The sequence below is a fragment of the Ascaphus truei genome, chromosome 1 (assembly GCF_040206685.1).
Source record: "Ascaphus truei isolate aAscTru1 chromosome 1, aAscTru1.hap1, whole genome shotgun sequence".
NCBI lineage: Eukaryota > Metazoa > Chordata > Amphibia > Anura > Ascaphidae > Ascaphus > Ascaphus truei.
The window spans coordinates 395,886,770-395,905,297 of NC_134483.1; the positions used below are offsets into that span (position 1 = coordinate 395,886,770).

At 39.0% G+C, this 18,528-nt stretch overlaps 1 protein-coding gene across 3 annotated transcripts in view; it reads left to right on the top strand.

Annotated features, from left to right (window-relative positions):
• FSTL5 (follistatin like 5) overlaps positions 1-18,528 on the top strand; it is an 816,421-nt gene that overhangs the window by 279,695 nt on the left and 518,198 nt on the right. For all 3 annotated transcript variants that reach the window (XM_075612304.1, XM_075612322.1, XM_075612313.1), the window contains one exon: positions 15,976-16,227. In XM_075612304.1, coding sequence (XP_075468419.1) covers positions 15,976-16,227 — 252 coding nt within the window. The remainder of the gene's footprint in view (positions 1-15,975; positions 16,228-18,528) is intronic.

Genomic DNA, 18,528 nt, shown 5'->3' on the forward strand with positions numbered 1-18,528 from the left:
GTTGACTATTAATTCCTAGCATTACAAAACACCAACATTGCTAAATATAAGATGTAGTACGCATTGTTGTGATTGCAGGCATTCATGCATGGAGTTTTATGATCAGTCAATTTCATCCGTGATGAATGATCTCCCGTAAGTAAAGAAATAAGTACAGTTATCCCCTTGTCTCCAAACACCTCTATATTACATTAATGGAATTTATAAGGAAACATACATAAAATGTGATGAAATGGGAGTAATCATTTTCTAATACAATGCACATGAAAGCTCAAGAGTAGCTAAATGCATATACATGATACAGAAAGTACATATATGTAACATTTGTGTTTAAACCAATATGTTGGGTTTTTACTACAAATAATTATAGGAAGATTGATGTAGGCACATCTTATGAGAGATGTCAGCAAATATACATACCATGATCAGTCATACTGGAGATATACCTATAATGCAAAGGAACAATATATAAATTGCAAACATTGACATGCCATCTTCAGTACCGTAAACAGCACAGCAAAGTGTGTATTTGGTGTTAAATGTGCAACACCATGTATATTTCATGACATTCAAAATGTAAATCAGGCTGGTGTACACATCATATGGATGTACATGTTACACTGCACCAATAACATTGTATGTAAGCATACTAGAAGCATGAATGAGTATGGGCATAATATGTGTATTGTGTTAGCATAAGGAACAACACAATGCTAAAATATTAGTGCTTTGTTACCCCAGTTGTATTCACATACACACAACTAAAGTAAAATTGAAGAGGGATTATATAACCTGTGCAACAATAACATACCGGTGCCACATCCCTTTGTGCACACAGCAGAGAGAAGAAAGGTGTGCAACCCATATTCATCTGTGTCCTACCAGAAGGGTATATAAAAAAACATTATTGTTAAGATAACATAATGTAAGTATAAAAGTATAACTTGGAACATATATGTTTTTACTTACAAGAAAAAAATGAATTGATGAGATTCTGGCGTGTCTGGCCACCACTGGCTGTTTGTTCATTTTCAGCAGCTACATGGGTGGGATGCTCGTCTACCACAGGCTCAGCTAGGTCTGACTGTACATTGTGCCTGAGTGCAACATTGTGCAAAATGCAACAGGCAAGGATAATATCAGACACTTTTTGAGGCTTGTATAGAAGAGCCCCACCAGTTCTGTCCAGACACCTAAATCTGGTCTTGAGTAGGCCAAATGTCCTCTCTATAACAGATCTTGTAGATATATGGGCTGCATTGTACCTCTCCTCTGCTTCAGTTTGAGGGTTTAGCACCGGAGTCAAGAGCCACGGCCTAATTCCGTATCCTGAGTCACCTATAATGAATGTAGCACACATAAGCTGACATTAGTGATCAAATTGTACAATGCCAACATTCCTAAATAAAAATGTGTTTTGTGTTATAACATGTAAATGTGTACTCACCCAGCAGCCAACCATGTTCAAAATGTCCCTCTTCGAACGCATGGAAGACTGAAGAGTTCCTCAGGATGGAGGAATCGTGACTGGAACCAGGGAATTTGGGTACCACATGCATTATCCTCATCGTGGCATCACATACCACCTGTACATTGAGTGAATGGTAGTGCTTACGATTGCGGTACACATGCTCACTCTGACTAGGTGCAATCAAAGCAACATGTGTGCAATCGATTGCACCCAGCACACATGGTATCCCTGCTATATTATAAAAGCCAGTCCTGACTTCCAGCCACTCTGTCGCCTCTGTAGGAAAATGAATATAATTCCTAGCGCGTCTATTGAGTGCATAGAGAAACTGGGTCAAGGCCCGCGAGAATGTAGATTGCGAGACCCCGCCCACTATGCCCACAGTTGTCTGGTATGACGCGGAAGCAAGATAATGTAATGAGCACAGCATTTTAACAAGCCCAGGGACTGCACGACCTCTGGCTGTGAAAAAATCTAAATCTCCCCTTATCTCCTGATAAAGAGCTAAGATTGCTGCTGAACTCAAACGATAGCGACTTACAATCTCCTCCTCACTCATCCCATCTAATAGGGTTCTCTCCCTGTACAGACGCAGACGAGGCACAACTTGTCTCCTCTGTCTTCTCCTCTGATCTCCTGTCCCTCTCCCTGTCTCTGTCGTATCCGCGTGACTGTCCCTGTCACTGTCACTGTCCCTCGGTGTGTCCCTCCCTTGCCCTATATGATTGTCTTCATCATCAAGCATGTCATAGAAAAGAATGTTCCTCCGTCTCCTAAACAATCTCAACATTTTGAAATGAGTAGCTGTGAATGATCAGGTAATGGGCGTCCTTTAAATAGGTATGTGATGATGTCAGGTGACATAGTAAAATGCAAGGTGTTACATTAACATAATAAAGTACTTCTGTGGCAAGCTGTGTGCAGTTCTTGTTATAAGTATTTGTTGTGTGTATTCTGCAGGGAATGATGATATTTGGCAATGATGTGACGTGAACCTTTGTAGAAACATTGCTTGCAAATAAATAGTTGCATGTGCAATGCATGTAACACTTGTGAACGCAACAGTCAGTCATGTAATTAGGCAAAAAGGCTGAGATTGACGTGGGAAAAGTTTTGTGTAACATGTGTAATTAGGCATGTTATTGTGACATGTTGACAACAATGAATAGTCGTGTGCATATGCATGCATTTCTGTAAGGAGGATAGTTGGTATAGAATGAGTTAACAAGGTGTCCCAATGCTGAATTACTGTACATGTGTGTATAAGTTAGGTTGAAGTGCTTGTAATGCAACGGTTACAATGTAAACATGCAATGTGATTGATCGTCCAATAAGTGACGTCATGAAAATAGGGAGGACCAAACGTAGATGTAAACATGAGAATTTAGATGTACATGTACGTTTAAAGATGCGTGTCACATTACAAGCATTGTGTAATGTAAAGGAAGATGAATATACTGTGTATGTGTGACATGTGTGACATGTGTAACATCATGTAAATAATTGTCGCTCAGTTCAGTAAAATGTGTGATATGATGTGAGGTTCTCCTTTAAGAGTTGAGTATAGTATTTTCCCTTGGCACATCATCACATGATGAGTAATGTGACCCGCAAATGCTGCAAACATGTAAAAGTATAATGTTATGCAAATAATACACGTCAGCTGTGACACAATGCAGGGAATGCCCCCACACTGTAATGCAAATGACGTTTGTATTGTGAGCAATGAAACGTAAACAGTACTATACTGTTATACGTCCCCGCTCCATTGACTCCATTGATGTACAGAAGTTTTTTTTTTCTAAGTGCCGTTGCGGCAGCCTTAGCGATCGTTCTCCCCTCCAAACTGCCAACTTTAGTTGGCGGGAGAAATTGGCCATAACATCTCAATTTCGTAGTGCCGATCAGGCCCGATAAGCTGTTTTTTTTTGTTGAATCCAGCCGATTTAAAAAAGTGGCGATAAGTGGCGAAAACAGGCTTATCGGCAGCTGACTGGCCATAACAAAATAATCGGCTCCGAAACCTGGCGAAATCAAGCACTTATCGGCGCTTACTGAATCTCAAACCCAATTTTGCCTATAAAATGGCGATAATTCCCTTATCAACGCTTACTGCATGAGGCCCTAAATCTCTGTTACAGGGTATGCTGGTTGGACAATTCCTGCAGATTAGAAGGAACATTTTCAACTGGGATACAATATGAGAGCATATGACCTCAAGATTAGATTTCAGAATAGAGGCTATGTTGAGTTGATGTTGGAAAAGGCCTATCTGAGGGCTTGCATTAGTGATAAAAGGTGCCTCATACAACTCTAGTCGGAATGAATAAAGAGAAAGAGTAAAATTGGTTTAGATAAGGCAATTATTAAGACACCTACATTTATTACCAATTTTAGCCTTGAATAGGCCAGTTGTTGCAATTGTTAAGAGGAAATCACATATTTTACTCAAGTCATAGGTCTCCAATTAGCATCCCAAAGAAAGCAGTGACTTTGGGCGGTTTGTGGCCCGCTAGTTTGTATCAGAGTGCACCACCTCCTACACATTTATTGATGAAACCTTTGGGCATGTTTGGATGTGGAAAATATATCTGTAAATAATGTAAATATATTAAGAAAACAAAACTATTCTGGAGTAATGTAACAGGTCTATTAAGGATTTTCGGAAATGTGAAACATCAATTATCATTTACTTACTGTATTGTAAATAGGTTGTTCAATATATGGGACACACCATCAAGCCTTTGAAAAAGCGCATTAGGGAGAATATCTCCATATACTTATTGAGAGACATGATGTGTATTCTCCAGTTTCAAAACATTTTATTAAACATCATGAAGCAGATTTTACCTTTAAAAAAATAAATAAATAACTAGGACTAATATTCCAAGGTCAGATGTGCTTAAATTACTGGAAAAGCATGAAGTTTTGTGGATATAAAAATTGGATACTAGTATTACATTTAGATTAAATAAATGAGATGTTTCCCTCTTCTACTGAAGCTCTGCACTGCGCTCTTGAAGTTGAGAGTTGATACCCTGAATTTTGAGTAACTGCTTATAAAATATTGAATGTTTTTCTTCCTAATTGATAGGTTAATAATATGTGGGGTATATTTTCTCCTTATCAATATGTGGAATGTATTCTCTTCTCACAGAGTATAGATTGTTATTTGGGCGATTTTGTTGTTCACATCCAGTTCACATTATAGGTGGAGGTTTTTTTGTATTGTGGGTGGGTTCGATCACTATAAAAAATTTTTTATTTCATTTACGGTTTATGCCTCTGATGAAACACCCATAAGGGTGTGAAATGCGTTAGGCCAATAGTGGGCTGTTTGCCATGATATCTGTAAAATAAAATAAATGTTATGGACGTTATGTTCCTGAGGTAGACAGAGGATGAGACACGCACTCAATATCAATGGTAATAGAGGTGGGGTACTTAGCTGCCGGTGCGCTTGTCCTGGGGAGCTCCTGTAGTCCCAAATGTTCCAGTACAAAGAAGAAGAAGCAGGCACACGGTCTTACTCAAAAGGAGGTTTAATATGCCATAAAGTCCAACGTTTCGGCATTCAACCAATGGTGGCATTCAAAAGAGAGAGGAATCTGGCGGATAGCCTGATACATGCAGATAATGAGGGTAACTACAAAACTCCTCATTTTCTGGAGGGTGGCAGACCGGGTAACTTTCGATGCATGAGCTGCTCGGTCTGTAACAGTCTGACTACCGGTAGTCAATTCAGTCACCCCCACAGCGGGAGGATCATAAAAATTAAAAATAGAATCACATGTAGATCTGAATATGTAGTGTACATAATAAAGTGTCCATGTGGTCTTCTTTATGTGGGTAAGACCATAAGAATGTTAAAAACAAGGTTCATTGAACATAAAAGTGTAATTCAAAAAGGTACGGATCCCTCTATTCTTGTGCAACACTGTGTGGAACACAATCATAATGTTGCCTCTTTACGCATCATGGGTATTGAGTCAGTAGCACCTAGACAAGGCACTCCAGATAGGGAGACTTTCTTATTGAGACGTGAAGCATTCTGGATACATGCTTTAAATACCAGCAACGGTATGGGTCTTAATGAGCAACAGAATGTAAAATGCTTCCTTAATAGAAGGTCATTTTTTGTCTTTCTACAGGCATATTTGACCTTGCACCATCCATGGACTCTGCACTTACCTGTTGGGAAGATTATCCTTTTTTGTGTGTTTTTTCCCCTTTTTTTCCCTTTTTCCCCCCCTTTTTTTTTCTCCCTCCCTCTTCCCTTCCCTCCCTCCCCCTTCCCCTCCCTCCCTCCCCCTTCCCCTCCCTCCCTCCTCTTCCACCCCCTCCCTCCCTCCCCCTTCCTCTCCCTCCCTCCCCCTTCCCCTCCCTCCCTCCCACTTCCCCTCCCTCCCTCCCCCTTCCCCTCCCTCCCTCTTCCCCTCCCTCTCTCCCCCTCCCCCCCCCCCCTGGCTGTGTGTACCCATTTCTGACCTAGGTATACACACTAGTATATTCTAAATACTGATGTACTGCATATTCTTATGTGGCATTTCACTGTAACTTTGCAGGATTATACTGATGTCATCAGCCACATGTTTTTAATAGTATATTGCTGTATTAGTTTTGTGCACATATGCTTTATTAATATTTTGGTGTGTGGTTTATTTACACTTTCAGGGTGATTTATAGGAGTGTATCACTCCTCCCTGCTCTGACACTGATCCCATGGCGATGGATACATCTTTGTCCAGCCCTGTGAGTACAGTTTTGATTGGTGCATGCCCCCCCTCTTCACCCCCCCTGACGGCCGGGTCATGCTGACGTCATCATGGGGGAGTGTTCAGTCTGGGGAGAGGTGTGGCTGTGGCTGCAGTCCTCCAAGACAGCTCTATTCTGTATTGCCAGGGATTTAGACCTAGATGTCTGACGTCACTAGGGGACGCCATATGGTAGCTCTGACGTCATCAGGTGGGCGTCAACATCCTGGTTATGTGGCAGAATGGGGAGGGGTGAGTATCAGGGGGGGTGGTATATATTTTGACTGTTTTCATGTGTTTGGTAGCCTTCACCTTGAGAAAGGCAGTATTTGACTGCCGAAACGTTGGACTTTATGGCATATTAAACCTCCTTTTGAGTAAGACCGTGTGCCTGCTTCTTCTTCTTTGTAATGTTCCCTGAGGTAAACACATATCCTCAAGCCATTCTACTGTGCATCTCATTAGCATAGACACCCCAATTAAGACCCTAAAATACAGTAGGTCTTTAACCCAAGTTAACAAAGAAGGGGAATAGAGAGGGAAATAGTGCTGGGAAATAACACTTTTAGTTAAATCATACATACAGTAATAGTGGTGTTAGACCAATCCAGACCCTGCAATATTTCAGTGTCTGCATGTGAGTATCGCCAAGCTTAGGTATGTCCTAACTGACGTACCATTAAGTACCTGTGTTAATATTAATAAACTTTAGTGGATATGCAAAGTTTGCATAAAATTGACATCATCACTAACAGGCAGTATAGTTCAGGGGTCTCCAAACATGTCCTCAAGAGCCGCACACAGGCCAGCTTTTATAGATATCCCTGTTTCAGCACAGGTGGCTCAATCAGTGCCTCGGTGCTTGACTGGGCCACTGATTGAGCCACCTGTGCTGAAACAGGGATATCCATAAAAGCTGGCCTGTGTGCAGCTCTTGAGGACAGGTTTGGAGACCCCTGGTATGGTTAATACAACGCTCTTTGCAGGAAAAAACTTGGCTTAACATCATGGTATTGTCCTTTGAAGCTATAGATAAGTTACAGTAGTTTAACATCACGTTAAGTGAGTTAACAGCAATTATTGATCTAAACCTTATTTGTTAAATCTCGAGACTTTTGAACCTGCAGTTCATGTTTTAGAACTATTTTAAACCACTGTGTAAATACTCATACAATAATGTACAGCATTATGAGTAGACGTGTGCAATTCCCTTTATAAATATTGCAGACATTTTGTGAAGAAATTGAGGATTGAGGTCTTGATTTGTAGGTGAAAAAAAAATGCATCGTTTTTTTGGCATATTACAATATCTTTCAATATGTAAGGCTTTATGCTACTGTATGTTGTGGTGGAAGCATTTTGATTTTTGCGAAACGATGACTTGTTTAGACGTAAAGTTAGTTAAGAACATTTGACAAGTTTCAAATCCTCCCCTCCTTTACTGTTAAATATGTCCATTAGAGATGTACACATTTTCATATATCGCAGACAAATATGTTTTTTTTTTGCACCCGAGGAATTGTGACGTGAAAAACGTATGTTGAAAGGTACTGCACAGAACATTTTCTTAAACTGTGAAAGGTACTGTATGTTGTACTAGAAAGAGTTCATAAGAAATACATGTTGCAGAACTTATACCTTGACATAAGAATCATGTTTAACTACAGTCTGAGATGCTTTTGTATTAGTCATGCATAATTACTGTCAGATGATTCTTGTTCTTTTCATTCACTATATATCAGCAGTTACATTACCAGAGGCTCAAGTGAGGCAGTCTTCTCAATTATGATTTTTTGTTAGCTATCAAGGTTAATTATCTGCAAATACATAATGTGCACATAGTATGATATGTCTTATCTGTTTAACTTCGGGCTGTTAGGAAACTATTAGGTGCTATATTAAATATGTAAGTATGAGTCACAGTACAGTGCATTATTTTAATTCAATTATCATAATTGATACAGCAGTAGCAAAATGAAATGGTGTATTACTTTTTAAATATATAACATTTTAGTAAAAATTCTGCTCACAATGATTTAGATGCTGTATGTCTACTCTCTGTAATCAGGAATAATACAGCAAATCAATGAAACATGCAATCTTGATTATAATTTGTATATTAATTTGTAAAATGAAAGAAAAAATAATAATTTATATATATATATATATATATATATATATATATATATATATATATATATATATATATATATCTATATAAATTATTATTTTTTCTTTCATATATATATCAACACAAAAATGTAGCGCTATAGTGGGGATCTAATTAGATAGAGAATTGAGCAAAATGGATTAATTATAATACTAGTAAATTAATAATGATGTGAATGTATACTTCTAATCTAATAATATAATATATTACTATATAGTGAACAGTGAAACAATAAAAAGTGTAAATAGCTTGAATCCAAAAAGATATGTCCAAATAGTTCCACTTGGTGAATAATCCACAGAGGCACAAAGTCCAACAAACCAATCCTATGGAGCACTTTGCAGCTTCAGGAGAGTGGTATAGCCATCCACTGTAAACCTAAAAACACAAAACACAGAGAAGCGCAAGCTCCATAGCATAAATCTGTGTAAAATCAAGGTACATTTAATAAGCAAAAGCAGTCCCAAGGAATTGCACTTACAAGATTTTAAAAATACACATTCATGGGAGAGAAATCTCTGTGGGAAGTCATCAGTGGGGGTAGAAGAGCCCGGCAAATGCTGGGTGTACCTGGTCAAGTGAAAGCCTAATGCAGCCTCATGCAGCTCCTATCACAAGCTGGCGCCTTATTTCTTTGTCTCACAGAGCCTGTGTAGCTATCCTCCGTCACTGCCAACAGGGAAAGGGTCAGCTGGCTTGGCTGTATTATTGTCTCGGCTGCTACGTCCAGGAACTCCTCTTGTCACCGCCTGTGCATGGAGTTTCGTCACGCAAAGTGACTTCATCAGGGGTTCTGATAGATATATATATATATGTGTGTGTGTGTGTGTGTGTGTGTGTGTGTGTGTGTGTGTGTGTGTGTGTGTGTGTATATATATATATATATATATATATATATATACACATCATCTTTATCTCTTTTCAATCAACTGCTGGTTGAAGGCTTCCCCAATGATCTTCCAGATAATGTGGTGGCAAGCCCTTCTTCTCCACATTGCTCTAACAAATTTTCTGATTTCATCCACCCATCTTATGTTTGCTCATCATCTTCGTCTTTTAATGTCTCTTGGAAACCAGCCAACTACCATCTTTCTCCAACTATGATAATTTCTTCACACTTGTGATGATGTCACAGACTTTTGTTTTGTTTTGAACCCGTTCATTATTTTTCCTTTCTATTTGGATAATACGCAGCACACAGTACATCTCTCCATACTTCTTTGCATTGTCTGAAGCTTTAAAGGTCCAAGGTTCACATCCATAGGTGAGCATGGGCAGAAGGCACTGGTGAAAAACTTTCTTCTTGTAGCACAGTAGAAGGTTCCTTTGAACTTTGTTTCATTTCTGTTATGTTGCAAATTAGGATAGAAACCCGCAGGGCAGAAGTAGGGACTGATACACCAAACTTGACCTGGGATCAAAGCCATAGAAATGCATGGGTAGTGATGTCCAATTCCCGGTCGAGGCAGGCAAGAATGGTCAGGTCACGGTTCTGATGTCGAGGCAGGAAAATACAAGGTGAAGGTCACAGACAATATGAATAGCAAGGAAGCACACTGTATAGCAAAACGTTCCACAGGCACTAGCTGAGAGTAGCTGACAGCTATTTAAAGCCCTGGAGAAGGTGCTGGCAATCAGAGTCAGAGAGAGACTGACTTTTTGGTTTGATGGCCATCATAGTTCTGGCGAGATCATCCTGGTCTGTTAGCCATCTTGGCTGCAGAACGATTCCTACACGTTAAGCCCCCGGACGAAGCAGGTGGCGAAACGTGCACGTCGGGGCTTGTTTGTCTCCCCTGGATCCTGTGGTGCCCCCAGCTGTCATCATTTCCTCCTGCCGCATCACGTGGTTCCGCCCGACGCTCCCACTACACAGGGAGCATGCGCATTGTGGCGGTTGCGGCTGTGATTCACCATCACTGAACTTAAGATCACTCTCCTTTTGTTGTGGACACTTTTTACTGCTGGACTCATGCTAAGTATTCCCTGCACCTTGTTTTTGACTTTGTTGCATATCACCTGTCATTCAGTAAACCTCAGTCAACCTCTGTGTGTGCTAAATCATATTTTTTCATCCACTGCATATTCCTGCTGTGTTGCACACACTGACTCATATTTGGGGTTGTTATTTCAGCTATCACTGACCAGAGTTGTTAAAGGCGCACACACACACACACACACACACACACACACACACACACACACACACACACACACACACACACACACACACACACACACACACACACACACACACACACGTTTCATATATATAAATATTTCATATAGATATATGCATATACACACATTTGATCTCCTGAAAGAACTTTATTTATACTGAATTACAAGTTTTTATCAAGCCAAAAATAACAAGTCTAAGTCATTTCCTTGTCGTAGACAAGCATATCCATATTTTCTCCAATGCTCAAATTGTCTGATGTCAATATATTATAAACGTGTTCTAAATTTGAGCTGACTTTTAAGTTGTGCTTCGAGATTAGAAATTGTCACATACAATTTTTGCATAATCTCTTTGATACGTTTCCTAATGTAGGAATTCATATTTTAAATCAGACACAAAAGTTAATATTTCTCATTGCGTAAATCTATATTCACACCCCTCCCAACCGTGCTTACAATTTTCAATTTGTCCCAGTATCTGAAGAGGAGATTATACCGGCACTCCTAACATTAAAACTAAACTGCAAATGTGAACCGGATGTTGTGCAATCAAGGTTTCTAAGACTCAGTGCCCCAGTCATTGCTATACTGCTTGCCTCCCTAATCAACTGTATTTTGTCATCAGGCCATATCCCACAAACATGGAAAACTTCCAGAGTTATCCCAATCTTCAAAAATTATGACAAAAAAAATAATTTACAACTACAGACAAATTTTTCTTCTGGAAATACTATCCAAAATCATGGAAAAATGTGTCCACTGCCAATTAAGCGATTTCTATACCAAAACAAATTTCCTTAGCCAACTCCAATCTGCTATCGTCTAAACTGCTCCATAGTAACTACCCTATTAAAAGTTTGGCGAGTGCCTTTGGGCAAGTAACATTTCGGATGATTTGTTGAGCCATGCCTATGCCCATAATCATATTATCTCTAACTGTCCATGAAATGTCTGTAAATTGAATGTATAACCTCCGTTAATTTAATGTAATCATGTATTGTTATCATAGCTCTGTGCGGAGGACATACCTGCAAAGGTAACTCCCAATGTATTATTTACCTGGTAAAACATTTTATTAATAAATATCTTATTCTAAAAGTACTGCACCGACACACTTTATTCGAGCAAATACCCGGTATGTACCTGGCAGATACCTGGAATGCGCCGCTCCTCACCTCTGACAAGCCCCGTTGCATTTGCCTTCCCAGCCTGGGTTCATGCCTGGCTGATGGGCGGATGATCTGTTAAATGATAATGATTAGGATTTAATAGGCTGCAATGCTTCGCGTGTCTACCAGATGGCATAAATTCATGAATTGTAATGCAGTATATATATATGTACTGTGCAGTATTGCAGCAAACGGGAATAAAATGCTTCAATCCCTGCCGGAAAATAACTCAATGCACTCGGGCAGAAAACAGTCACAAACCTCAATACACCCGGGTATACCCGTATTCGTGGGACTAGCCGAGCTCGAATAAAGTGTGTCGCCAGTGTATATCACTATCTACTTTTATTCTTCTTTAATGTGGTGAAAGTAGGTTAATGCACAGTGAATGCATTTTCTTTAAAGCATAGAAAAGTTGAGGTTTTAAAAGGATATGTAAATTCTAACTGGGTGAGATATTAATCCTGTGCACATAGTTATATTGATCAAGAGGAATGCAAACAAAAAGCTCAGTGAAACATTTGCCAATTACTTCTCACAAGGGCAAAAAAATATTTCCTGACAGTAAATGTTTATTGGATTGTTCCATGGGTCATTGTTCTGCCTTTATTTTAACTTAATTTGCAAATCTCTATACACTTTTATAAAATATTCCCAATCTCTTTAAATGTATCTACTGCATTTGTCATGGAAGTCTCCTGTGTATTAAATTCCACATTTTTACTTTCTTTGCTGCTGTTGAAATCTCTTTTTCCTCTAATCTCAAAGGAAGTCCCTGTGTCATTTTTACTGTCCTTGGTATAAAAAGTTCATTTTATTGATCTTGTATATATACTTGTAAATATTAATCATTCATATCCCCCTTGACAGCTCTTTTCGAATGTAAAATATTTGTCATAAGTCAGACTTTCCAACTCATGTATTTATATGGTTGTACTACTCTATACTTTCTCCACTTCCATAATGTCCTTTTTTATAGTGAAGTGTCTAAAACTGTACTACATATTCAAGGTGTGGTGTTACTAGATATTTATATGGCGCAATGGTCCCTTCCATATATATCCTGTTTATGTATGATAATATCCTGGTAGCCTTTGCAGAATTGAACATTATTGCTGAGCCTGCTATCTTGAAATACCTCAATACTTCTTCATGGAGGAGTAACCTCATTGGATCCCATTAACCCATTCATTGCCAAGGTAGTATCCGAATGCATAACATTGAATATTTAACAATGTTTGCAATGCCCTTTTTAAACAATGATGTGTGTGCTAATGTTCTGCTATATCCTTGAAACCCATACACTTTATTTCAGAACAACTTTTATTTGGTGTTGCTCCCAAGTGCATATTTGGTCATGGGACTTCTGCAATCTTATTAATATGATGCATGTTGTTATCCAAATGTTCTCTGTATGGGCCATATTACACCGCATATAAACCATCCTTTTGCTACTTTAAGAACATATAACATCCAATAAATGTCCTCTTTATTAGTTAATGTTTTACAGGCTAATCTTACCCAGGAATATTATCCCTAACTCTACACCAAACAAAATCACTCACCACAAAACCATAACAATAACCCTATAACAAAAATCTCACAGTACCTCAACACGTTTCAAACGTAATATAAACCGTATTACTACAGTACTGTAGTTCTAAAACTACAGTAACACTGTTCCGAAACCTATTTCTAACCCTTGGTCTTCCCACTGGACATCAGTTACTGTAGGTATTGGAGATCAATGGAAACGAATCCCTTTAACCTGAGGAAGGGGATGTATCCCCCGAAACACTGTGTGGTTTTGTGTATCTTTTATACACAAAATAAATGGTCTACAATTGACCTGCACTGTTGGATGTGTGCAGTGTTCTTTATTCTTCGTGTCATTAAATCACTCGGGGTTATATAGGAGGGGATCTTCAACCAATTGAAGGTTGTCATTATCCTCCTAAACATTCATTCATAATCCACAGTTTGGCAAGCTCACATAATGTAGAGTGTGATGGATAATAAAAAAAAGTACTTATTGATATGATACTGTTAGGAACCAAGTCCCATAGAATCATGATACAATCTCAATAGCAGAAAAAACTACTTCTAGAATTCAACACATTTTACATGGTCCACAGAAAATAACACATAAAACTTTTTCTAAGAATGAAAAAACTAAAAAAAGTTTGAAACTATTTTTTTTAAAACACAGTTATAGAGTCAATATACTGTAATAATATTGGTAATAACATTCCAAACATTTAACACAAGAAGGCTACAGTGATGGTTGTAAGAAGTTATTTATCCGCTAATAGTTAAAGAGTTACATAGTAGATGAGGTTGAAAAAAGACATACGTCCATCATGTTCAACCTATGCTATATTTAGTCAACAGATACTTTATCCTTTATCTATACTCACTTATTTATCCAGAGGAAGGCAAAGAAAAAAACCATTAAGGGGAAAAATAAATTCCTTCCTGGCTCCAAGAATTGGCAATCGGATGAATCCCTGGATCAACATTCGTCCCATGTATACTTATTTGGTATATCCCTGAATACCTTTCCTTTCTAAAAAGATGTCTAATGCTTTTAAGAGACATGGGTGCAATATATAGTAACTATTAATTGCAGATAAAAAAATGAAAAAAAAAAGAAATCTACAGATGTAGTATGGCTATTTTTCCACAAAGCCAGGGGCTGCTGGGTTAAAACTACAGCTGTAATCCCCAACTGCATAGAAAGGGCATCTACAGCAGCTTCACGTGGCTATACCTTCCTCGCAGCCGTGAGAAATTCAATTTCCTGCAGCTCCAGGGAAAGTAAGTCGGGTTACATCTGTAGCTGATGAATTGTCAGATAGATAAGAACTCAAATTGGATTTGTCCTAACACTAGCAACTAATGGAGCATTGAACTAAAAGAAATTAATTGTGACTCAATAAATATAAAACAAGTATCTGAAGTATGGACAATCTGTAGTGAATCTGAGATGTTTTGATGGTGTGTAATGAATTGACTTAATATAGGTAAAATCAATGCTTTAGCTAGCAGTTTTGTAGCATCCTCAGTTAGTCACAGATGGAGCAAGATTTTTTAAATAGTTTTATTGATTTTCAGAAAATATAGGGGTAAAGTAATTAAAGAGGTGGTGGGGGAGAGAAAAAACAACATAGTAAGGGAGGAACAGCAAAGCTAATGTACATTATCAATAACTCCCAAACTCTGAGAATGATAATGTATACGCATGTGAAAGGGATGTCATTATGTCAGATACTATACAGTAGGTTACAAAGTAAGAAATATGTTGAAGGTATGGGGGAGGGAGGTGGAGTGAAGAGTAACCTGCTTTATTGTCCTGTCGGGTTCAATATGATATTATTTCTGATCCATCACTGCCATTGAATGCTATGAAAACCTTGTGATGTTCTGTGTTAAAATGGGATATGTTGTGTTATCACTAGGATAAATTAGGCTATCTACATCTGTAAGTATTAACTAATTTAAAGCAGCTGACAGAGCAGATTTGAAATTAAACGTCAACATTGATTGCTTATGATATCCAAGGTTAAAGTCTGGGTATGCTTAATTTTGAGGAATGTTTTATTTTTGGTTATATGAAATTGTTCTATGAAGAACTGTAGTTGCCTTGTTGTTACATAGTTTATATTTTATTTTTTCCCCTGGTATATATACTTTTATGCGTAGATGTTCTCTTAAAAACACAGGTAATGTGCTGCATAAAGATCAGAACAGGAGATTACTTATCATGGAACCCTTAGGAACTCGTGAGATACATCCAACTGACAGGAATGACACCAAGAGATGTATAGATTCCCTGTACTGTATAATAGAAACAGAACAAAACCTTTAAAAATATTGGGTTTTATTTGGAGTGAAATTATGTTACTTAAATATATAATGGACTTATATGTAGTTTGTAATTGTGAAAAGTCAGAGGGGATACAGAAATTAATAATAAGGTTGCCCATTCTACAACATTATGAGTAAAGACAAGCAATGTCTGTGTGATTATAATTGATTGTTACCATTTCAACCTGTTCAAATCTTTTATTTATTACATCTCTAAAAAACTATAATAGAATATATTTTAAAATGTTTTGCCATTCGAATCAATTAGTGATTTGGAGAAATTTTAGCAATAGTTTTTTTCTTCATTTTACATTAAACATTTCAGGAACTCACATTAATATCTTTTTTTTTTGTCTTCTAAAGGGTCTCTTGTTCAAGAAGATGGACATTTTGGATCTTGTGAAAATAAGTATTGCGGTTTGGGCAGGCATTGTGTAGTTAACAGAGAGACTGGACAAGCAGAGTGTACATGCATGGAACGATGCAAACCCCATTACATGCCTGTTTGTGGTTCTGATGGAGAATTCTATGAAAATCACTGTGAAGTACATCGATCAGCATGCCTAAAAAAGCAGAAGATCATCATGGTCCACAATGAAGACTGCTTCTTCAAAGGTAAGAACACATGGATTTATTAGGAAAGTAATCAATTTCAAAAGCGATAGTCACTGAGTATTTTGACATGGCAGATAAGAAGGAAAGAGACAGGAAACACTCAACATGAGTTGGGTGAAAGAGCTACATTATATTGGCCTTGGGAGTGAGAGTGGGATACTGTATATGTAGAGATTGGTGAGGCAGCAAGAGGAACATAAGGCGAAGTGAGGTAAGTGTTAATGGATATTTTAACATTTAAAAGGAATGCGAAACAGAATGTTGTTTAAATAATCTCTGTCTGGGCTGGGATGCTTAAATAAGTATACTGGCAAGGCAATTTAAAAAGTGCTGTAAATCAGCATAAATAACTATAAGAAAAAATAATAAATACAAGTTGTGATGTGCTGCGGCACTCTCTTGCTGCTGGTTAAATTGCACTTCAATTTATTCATCTGTGCCAGCAGCGAAAATAATATATTTTTTATTTTTGCACAGGAATGGACTGCACTAGGCATACAGGTTAATGGCATATACTACAACAAATAATGCTTTATGTGCACCAAGAAAATAAAAGTGTAGTCAAATTTGTCTACCAAGTTCAAATTAGCGTACACCCTCAAAAAGATTCTTAATATTGTTGAGTTTCTACAAATTGTACAGTATGTATCATCCATTAAAAAATATTTGTCTCAGGATAGATGTTTCATTATATACGTTCAGGACAAAAGAAGAGTCGAGGCTCCAAGGATTTTGCAAAAGTCAAATATTTATTTAGCCAGAATGTTCCAACGTTTTGGCTGTCTAAGCAGCCTTTGTCTTGAACTTTGTATATGGAACACAGTGGGTCCTCACGGAGAAGAGAGCACTGGTATAAGTAACTGTTATAATTTAACATTGCTGGTGTGCAACATTTATCTTTGTTGTAATTATATGTTACCAGATATGAATACTATATAATATAGTTACCAAAATGTATTATTTTTACAGGATGACAATTATAAATAATATTCAACTAATAATTTATATTTACTGATGTAGCGAGGCCCCCCTTGTTCTCTGTTGATTCTTCCACCCCTTACCTCCGCTGTGGCTGGGGAGGTGCGCCGGTGCATCAATTAAGTGCCGGGTTGCTAGGGATGCTGCAGGGAGTGTGATGGCTGGCGAGCAGGTTGCCGGAACTCCGCCGTGGGCGCCGTCATCTTGCCGATGTGCACGCATGCGCACTGAGTTTCACGCATGCCCAGGACACACAAAGTTCCTGCAGCCATGTTGCTACACCTTGCGAGTGCGCAGGAGACAGGAGGCCATTACATAAAGGGTTCCGTGAGGGACACAACCCCAGCAGCCCCAGGGGCTGTGAGTCAGGTGGCGAAGAACAGCCAATAGGGCTGCAGTTTCCCCTGCACTAGATTGCTACATTTAGCGCACTAAGGAGGGAGCAGTACGCCAAGGAGACAGGTATTGCCTCAGGTGCCAGTGGCCCTGAGACTAGGCCAGGTCTCCCCTCTAGACCCCAGCTAGACCCCGACTCACCCCAGATTGTGGTTGCTACATGGAAAGCCCATAGCTAAGGACATTTGCCCAGTAGCTGCCTATAATTAGTGTACAGCACCGGTGAAAAGCCATGCAGTGGTTACGGCCAGTGGTCTGGGACCAGGCCACCTACAAATAGACACTTAAAGGTGAGACCCTCGTACCAGAGTTCACCCAAAGCAGAGGTGGAACCGACGTCGCTGGATCAGCGGATCCCAGTTTGTTAGTCTGCAGTACCCGATTGCTGGAGCCTCGGGCAGGTACCTCAACAAGTGCACCAACAGTTCACGTGATAGCGCTATTCCATATACTTTTGGGGGAGCCCTAACATTGGGGAAAAGGACATCAGAGATATTGGTGCCAAGCACACTTTTACATTGGGATTGGGTGTGTGGGCTATATACTGTGGGGTAAAGGTTGCGTATCCTGAGGTCAGTAAAACCAGACATTACATACCCTGTGTGTGGTTATTATTGGTATTGTTCCTGTGACGGGCTTATCCCACCACGTTGGGATCCCTCGCAGATGGAGGCGCTGCACCGATACGAACGAGATATCACCCCACGCATGCCCAGGACACACAAAGTTCCTGCAGCCATGTTGCTACACCTTGCGAATGCGCAGGAGACAGGAGGCCATTACATAAAGGGTTCCGTGAGGGACACAACCCCAGCAGCCCCAGGGGCTGTGAGTCAGGTGGCGAAGAACAGCCAATAGGGCTGCAGTTTCCCCTGCACTAGATTGCTACATTTAGCGCACTAAGGAGGGAGCAGTACGCCAAGGAGA